The sequence below is a fragment of the Diabrotica virgifera genome, chromosome 8, assembly GCF_917563875.1.
Source record: "Diabrotica virgifera virgifera chromosome 8, PGI_DIABVI_V3a".
In the NCBI taxonomy this organism is placed as follows: Eukaryota; Metazoa; Arthropoda; class Insecta; order Coleoptera; family Chrysomelidae; genus Diabrotica; species Diabrotica virgifera.
The window spans coordinates 130,324,702-130,332,852 of NC_065450.1; the positions used below are offsets into that span (position 1 = coordinate 130,324,702).

Here is an 8,151-nt window from a genome sequence, read left to right on the forward strand (position 1 = left end):
ATTTTTTTTGGGCTATGGCCTTGGCAATTGTCCAGTAACCAGGACCAATATGATTGGCCAATATAATTAAAAGTGCGAAAAAGGTTGCTGAGCTATGAAACCAGGTATCGCTTTTCCGAAGTAGCACGGTCCCAATACCAAATTTCATGTCAATCCAAGCGGTTATTCAAAATTCGGAGGTTTTGCAATATTATACTGCAAGTTAAATTAAATTACAATTAAATTCTTCCCATACCTTTTACACAGAAAAATATAAAATAAACTTAGTTAAACCGCAAACCATTCAAACTAAACCAACTTGATTCCATTCAACTACGTCACGACTTCAATCTCCCCTCTCGTTAGTATGTCTTATCATCCTGTTAAATCACAGTATCATGGGATGTGATTTACTTCTTACATTATGAAATGTATTAAAAAGTGAATAAACCACATTGTTTTTGTGTTTGAATAATATAATTAATTAATCTTGGTAAGTAGACAAGTGAAGTTTTACTCTAGTCTCTACTTTATTAACTACATAATATTAAAAATACACATACCTAGTTTCAAAAGTTATGCATCACCTAAAAAGTTTGGTTATTTTCATAGTTGATTTTTTCGTGAACAGATTAACGCATTCCGCTCATTTTTTTATTATTTTAGATTTTTATTTGGAATTTATACAGTTGGGCAAAGGTTTACTCAAACTTCTTTTTTGAACTTTTATTTTTTTATTTAACGTATGACTTAAGTACATCACAGAATACATTTAGATTTATGCATTATACAATGCATCACAAACAGATGTCCAATTTTTTTATATATTTGATTGACCCTTCGGTTGCCATTACAAAGTCTATAGGGTCGCCTGTGTATGCTCTGCGTGGGCAGTCCTGAACAATGTAACTGATCGTCTGTCTTGCAGAGCCGCAGTCACAAGAAGGCGAGGGGAGTTTACCCCATCTGTAGAGGGAGTCGGCGCATCTTCCACAGTTTGTTCGAATTCGATTAAGGGCTGCCCAAATCTTACGGGGACGTTCAAATTCGCCAGATTTCCCTATAATGTCCGGTAGACTATGGTAATGCGGATCTGTCCTACTTTCCCAATCTTCTCTCCATCGGGTATTTAAGTCAAAGTTGGATTGCTGCAGCGCTTGAGCAGATTGTAGAGGGGGTAACCTGGATCGGAGACGGTTTCCAAGAATATCGGGGATGTCGTTGTGGACTAGAAGCTGGCGACTGTCCATTATCTTGTTATATTCTTTAACCAATGCATGTTCGCGGCGTAGGTTGGGTGGTGCTATATTACTAAGGGTAAGTAGCCACATTTTAGGGGTGGGCTTAATTGTGCCTGTTATCATACGCATAGCACGGTTTAGTTGGGTGTCGACCAGGTGGGTATGCCTGCTATTTAGCCACACTGGAGCACAGTATTCTGCCACCGGATATATCAGGCCAAGAGCAGAGGATCTTAATGTTGATGCTGTGGACCCCCATGTAGTGCCGCAGAGTTTCTGTATTATATTGTTGCGTGTTTTTAATTTTGCTGCTGTTTTCGTCAGGTGTTCTCTGAATGTGAGCGTTCTGTCTAGCTAGAGTAACCCCAAGGTATTTCGGGTATTTATTGTGTTTTAACAGCTTGTTATTAAAATACACTCGCAATTCTCTCTTTGCCAGCTTGTTGTTTAGATGAAAAGCTGATACTTCAGTTTTTGTAGTACTTGGCTGTAGTCTCCATTTCTTAAGGTATTCGCTGAGGATGGATAAGTCATTCGTGAGAGTGATTTCTGTAGTTTCTAAAGATTGGTGGCTTGTTGCAAGGGTCCAGTCGTCAGCATATCCAAACTTCCGGGATTCGGTTTCAGGCATGTCAGCAATATATAATTTTTTAAACTTATACCGCCTGAAAGAAAGAAAAAATGTTTTTCTTATGTTAAGTTTGAGACATCCTGTAGGGAGGATGAGGTATAAGAGGATGAACTTTATACTAATAAATATTATTAATTAATTCAAAAATTGCTAACAAATGGTATAGTACATTCTTTCACGGTTTTTGCGGTAATTTTTAAAGAACCGCTTGGATGACTAATTTTAAGCAACTTTTGTTCTATAGAGTTTTTTCACCAAATCAATATTTTTCGAGTTATTTGCAAGTGAATATGTTAATTTTTCAACAAAATAACCACGTTTTTAGACAGTTTTTCGCAAATAACTCAAAACGTAAGCATTTTGTCGAAAAAAAAAAGAATGTGTGTGTACTTTGTACGCACGTAAGAAGTTATACTTCTACTACATATTATGTGATTTTTAAGGCAATACCAAAAATTTAAAAAATAAAAGAATAAAACGCACACAAACACATTGAAAAATGCCACAAAGAAAAAATGATTTCTGAACGATAATAATTGTTGGCAAAAATTTTAAATACGCATTTTCTGAAAAACAAATTATATAACAAATATACTTACAATCATAAAATGCATAAAAAAATAAAAAAATAAAAACTTGCATCGGGAATCGAACCCGTGACTTTCGGGCCGCTTTGATTCGTAATCGAAGCCTAGACTCACTCGTCCAATTCCACATTATTTGTCATGTGGAAAAATAGGGTAACTGAACGTCTTACTGTTTGACAGTTGTTTTGAATATAATTAAATTATGTAGTTTAAATTTTGTGGAAGAAAATATTAAAATATAACAAAACAGTAAGAAAACAATATATTAGATGAAGATTGGTAGAACTTTTGTTGGTAATCAAATTAAGTATGTAAATCAAAGCATTACATACCTACTAGATAAATAAATCTACGCCAAAAAATCATAATTCAAAAAATAAAAATCGGACCTAATTTGGGATTTCTCTCTAAAATCCCCATTCTTGAGAAAATAAATGTACAGTAGAGCGTCGATTATCCGAACATCGATCAACCGAACGACCGCTTATTCGAACTATCGACTCCCGCGTCCCGCACTCGAATACCGAGCAAGCGTTAGTAATTGACGCTTAAAATATCTTCAATTTTCTTCAATATTGTATCCAAAAATAATTATGTTGTTGCAAAGACTGCACTTTCTTGTTTAGTTGCTAGTTGTCATTATCAAGATATAAATAAATATGTAGGTATATAAATATGGCTTTTATTCACTTGTGGATAAATATGTATGACTATAAATATGTATCAATATATTGTAGTTCGATTATCCGAACAAATCGGTTTTCCGAACACCTATGTCCCCCAATTAGTTCGGATAATCGACGCTCTACTGTATTTCAACCTAATCCAAATGTATAATTACAATATGATTATAATAAAAACTACTTACCAAATTAGAATGAGTTTTCCTTGTCCAAAATAGTCCAAAAGTCCAAAAATATAGGTATATGAAAACTATTTAAAAAGGCAGTATACCTATTAGGTAACTAACTTTTGTTTGTTGTTCCTTTTCACACAAATTTTAAAACGCAACAACCATAAATAATCAAACTACAGCTGTACCACAGCCGCCATATTGAACAATTTTTGACATGTCATTTGAACATCCAATCAGAACAAAGTTATAATGCGCATGCGCCGGGATCATAGGTTTTAACATATAAAAATTCACCCTCATATCGCCGGTAAAGAAGTATAACTTCAAAAATATTCTTAACAAAACTATAGCCTATAAAAAAGTGAAAAAAATTGTGTATATATTAGGTCTCTATACCTAGCAAAAGCAGAGTTATAGATAATGAAAAATAGGTTCATATTCGAAAAATTCCAAATAGAATAATTCAATGTGAAATATCCAAATAATGAAGCATTCTTGGGGAAAACACATTACAACTTTCTTAAAATGTTTAAAAAAGCTTTATTTCTGTTTTTATAAAAAAAATTTCTAGCGTCAAATGTAAGCAGGTTACGCTGAAAATAAAGTTGGTCTCTTTTGTTTTGACAAAAAAAATCAGGAAGATCACCCCCCAATTAGTAATTTAAATGAAATTAATTGTTACCGCTTCACAGGTTACTTTACTTATGTTGTTTTTATACGATCTGTAAGTTTCATCGATTCAAAGTGCTTATTTTTGAAAAAAATGTGGTTTTAAAGTAAAATTTTTAAAAATTTTAATTTTGAAAATAATTCTTTTTTTTTTAAATAACTTAAATATTGTTAGAGATACCAAAAATCTTAAACAATAAAAAAGTCGGTCTTATTTTTCTGAATATTTTCTATTTTTTTGTTTTTCTGTAAGACAAAAATTGGTTAAGATTCGGTGTTTCTAAATTTGCATACACTCGTGATAAGTGACTCGTTCAAGCCCTTTTAACTACTTACAGCTCTTTCAAAAATAAGGACTTTGAACCGATAAAACTTACAGATCATATAATCAATACATACGCGAGTAAAAAACTTATGAAGAAAATATCTTATATGCAAATAGTCCCATTTCGGGACTTATTCGTATTCCGAACATATATTTTTCACCCCCAAAAGGGGGTGAAACTCACCCGTAGGGCAAAAGCACACATCGGCATAATATCACTTTTTTTCTTTGACTTGTTAGCTATGTCTATGCCAAATTTCATGTCAATCGAAGGGGTTGTTTAAAATTTAGAGGTTTTGCAATATTTTACCTTTAAAGAACGTACTAGTATAGTTTAGAAATATTTTGAAATAAATTGTATTGTACAAAGTACAAAGTACGCAATTGATGCTTAATAACAAACGAATTAATACTCATAGTATCAACGATGTATCAACAATCCTTTAAACTGTCTTCGAAACAACTCAAGTGCTGAAAGTTATGCGCCATCTAGCGACAAATCTGCTACGGTTATACTATACGTAGCTCTTGAAGATGTAACGTAGTCTTTGCCTATTGCAAATAAAATTTTTATTTTTAATCATTATAAACTTTACTATCTGTATTTTTTAAGCAAATAAGAATGAAATATGATTTGTCATTTCATCTCTTTCTTAAATGGTTGGATATAATACTCATACTCATATTTAATATGAACACGAAGAACATGTCAACTGACAGGAATCATGTTGGTTAGTAATAGCAGTCTGATTTTTTCATGAGAGTTTAATGAAAGGGTAACAAATCAATTGGAGTTCTGTCCGACAAAATACATGAGACGTTTTCATAATCTGACGTTCCAAATTTTTAAACTCTTCCACAATTAAAACTTCCCATGTTCCAGTGTTCCCGTACATCAAAGTTTATCCGACTAGACATCGTTAAGCTATTAACAAATTTTCAGCTTGCTATTAATCAACTTTTTTTCGTACGCGGGATCCAGTCCTACTAGTTATTCAGACCCAGGTCCCATGGACTTTTTTAATCTACACATCGAGAAGTATTATTGACCTCACTTTCGTTAAATTTGACCGGGACCACTTTTCTATAAGAAGTGTTGAGGGGTCCTTTAATCCTTTTCGTGTCTACTTTTCCAGTTTAATATACCCTGAAATTATCCCCAGATTTCGAAACCTGTACATGGATCTCAACTGTTTAGATGTTTTTGTTACGTCTGGGCTCTCAATAATGTTTTCTAACTATTTTCAGGCAAGCAGTTAAATGGATAGCAGTGAATCGCTGTTGATGTTAGCAATAGAAGATGATGACTGTGCCGAAGTTGCCATATTACTAGACAAAGGTGTGGTCATAAGTTATATAGAACCGGCAGGATTTTCACCGTTATTCACAGCTGTATATAGGGGAAATTTAGAGACAGTAGAACTCTTACTTAAAAGAAATGCCAATGTTAATGCCAATGTTAACACCTATGAAAATCGATTTGTTCAATATGTACCTCCGCTTCTACACCTAGCAGCCTGGTGTGGTCGTCTTGATGTGTTAACCTTATTGATCGCATATGGTGCATCTTTAGAAACCAAATGTATAAATGGATTACTACCAATACATATAGCAGCAGAAGGAGGCTGTTTTAATATAGTTAAATATTTTATAGAAAATAAATTGTATCATGTTAATACTACATGTCGTAGGGACCTTCGGACGCCTTTAATGTATGCTGTCACCGCAAGTCACACAGAAATTGTTGAGTATTTAGGCCAATACAATGCCGATGTTAATACAGCAGATGTGTCTGGAAATACAGCCTTGCACTTTGCATGTCTGAAAAATCTTGAAGATATTATCAATATATTGATAAGGAAAGGTTCTAACCTCGATGCTAAAAGGGGCGATGGAGAAACACCTCTACAAATATGTGTTAGGCAGGGAAACCTTAGCGCAGCAAGGCGTCTTATAGAAAGCGGGGCAAGATCTTATCTTGAAAGAGGTGTTAGTGGCAACAGCCCAATGCACTTAGCAGTTCAGTACAATCAAAAGGAAATGCTGGAATATTTCTTCAAAATGGGCATTAGTGCTGATTTTCAAACAGTACGTGGCTACTCTTTGTTGCATGAGGCTGTTGAATGTGGCAAACCACAAATGGTTGAGTTTTTACTTCAAAACGGAGCAAATACCGAGAGTAAAATGAATTCTTTTACAGCCTTACATATGGCTTCAACGTTTATGTACTTTGATGTTATACAAGTTTTATTAAATAATGGAGCTGATGTAATGGCAGTAGATAAAAATGGTCAAAGACCATTAGATTTTTTGTATGAAAATTTTATTGATGATGTACGGGAGCTGGAAAGCGATAGAATAAAATGTTGTACGGAGCTATTAGTAAAACATATGTTATTATTTTACAAATATATAGAAGTGTCAAAGTTTGATAAATTTCCATGTGGAGCAAGTATAGATGAATTTAAACAGAAGTGCCAAGAAGAAATCGAACAAATGAAAACCTGTTTGATAAAAAATACCACAGTGTCTTTATATACCTTTTTACAAGCCTTACGCAATAAAAATAAATTATTAATTTTTTTACGCAATCACGAATTACAAGAAGAACTGAACAATGTTACACAGTATATTGACAAATATCCGATTTACTCCAGCCTTTTGCCAATGATCTTAGATGAAGTACATAACGGTATGGAAAGACTACTGTTACTAGAAAAAGCTGGTACTGCAATGGATATCATTGTTCCAAACCTTATATTGGAGTGTAAAATAAACATCTTACAAATGCTAAACAATAAGGATCTTTCTAGTCTCATTGAATCGGTAAAAGTCTAAAGTCTAATTTTTTTAGTCATGCCTTATTTTGCTTCCTCTTCGAGTGCTTTATACTTTTAAAAGCGTTGCTCATCGGTAGCACTTTATGTAGGAACTTATTTCATTTTTTTATTAGTGTAACTATCATAGGTTGATTCATCATGATATTCGTTTATATCAATCGGTCCCCTTTTTTGCTATTAATGAAATTTTTCAGCAATCCACATTGTGTATAGTATAGAGTATAGCGCATAATATTCAAGTATTATATGCTTATATTCGTAATATTCATAGTATGCCAAATTGAATAAATTCGATCAACATTTTAATATACAGATTCGTCTTTTCTTACACATGTTTTTCAACAAAATATTTTTATATCTATTATACCTTTTTGTATCCTTTTTATACCAATATCCTATACCTTTTGTATTTTTGGGAAACATTTTCTGATTTATTGTAAAAGTTATATTAAATAAAGAAAGTTACTTGTTACATATTTTAATTATTTGATTCGCTACAACACACTCAGAAATTAATAACCAATACTGTTTATATTTTGATATAAAAAAGATAAACTTAATACAATTATGTACAGTATGTCCCTGTAAGTTGTATCCATATGGAGAACTTTTTTATTATTAATTTTTCGAAAAAAGTTATTCTTTATAAAAGCTCTGCCTGGTCCAAGACCTAAGATTTAACCAACAAATATCAAATTTTTTGAATATTATAAGAGGTATGTCAAAAAGTTTGAATTTCACTCAAGAGTAAAGTAGCTTTATTTTTCACAATATTGAAAATTGCTATTATGAAAAGTTGTTTGGATTTAAAAACTATAGTCTAGTATGCAATTACATCCTTCTAATTGAAATTTTTTTTTGAAAAATTATGGATAACTAACATTATTTTCAGTTATTTCAATTCTAATAACTCTTTTATTATTAATTTTACGGAAAAAAGTGATTCTTAATAAAAAGTTCTGGATGGTCTAAAACCTAAAATACAACCATCCTATATCAAATTTTATCAATTTTATACGAGGT

General features: G+C 32.5%; 1 protein-coding gene across 1 annotated transcript; it reads left to right on the plus strand.

Annotated features, from left to right (window-relative positions):
- The first annotated feature begins 330 nt into the window (after positions 1-330).
- On the plus strand, positions 331-7,537 carry LOC126889664 (ankyrin-3-like). Its single transcript, XM_050658173.1, has 2 exons — positions 331-472; positions 5,537-7,537. Exon 2 carries the CDS (start codon positions 5,549-5,551, stop codon positions 7,124-7,126), a length of 1,578 nt encoding a protein of 525 aa, XP_050514130.1. The 5' UTR covers positions 331-472; positions 5,537-5,548; the 3' UTR covers positions 7,127-7,537.
- Positions 7,538-8,151: the final 614 nt, after the last annotated feature.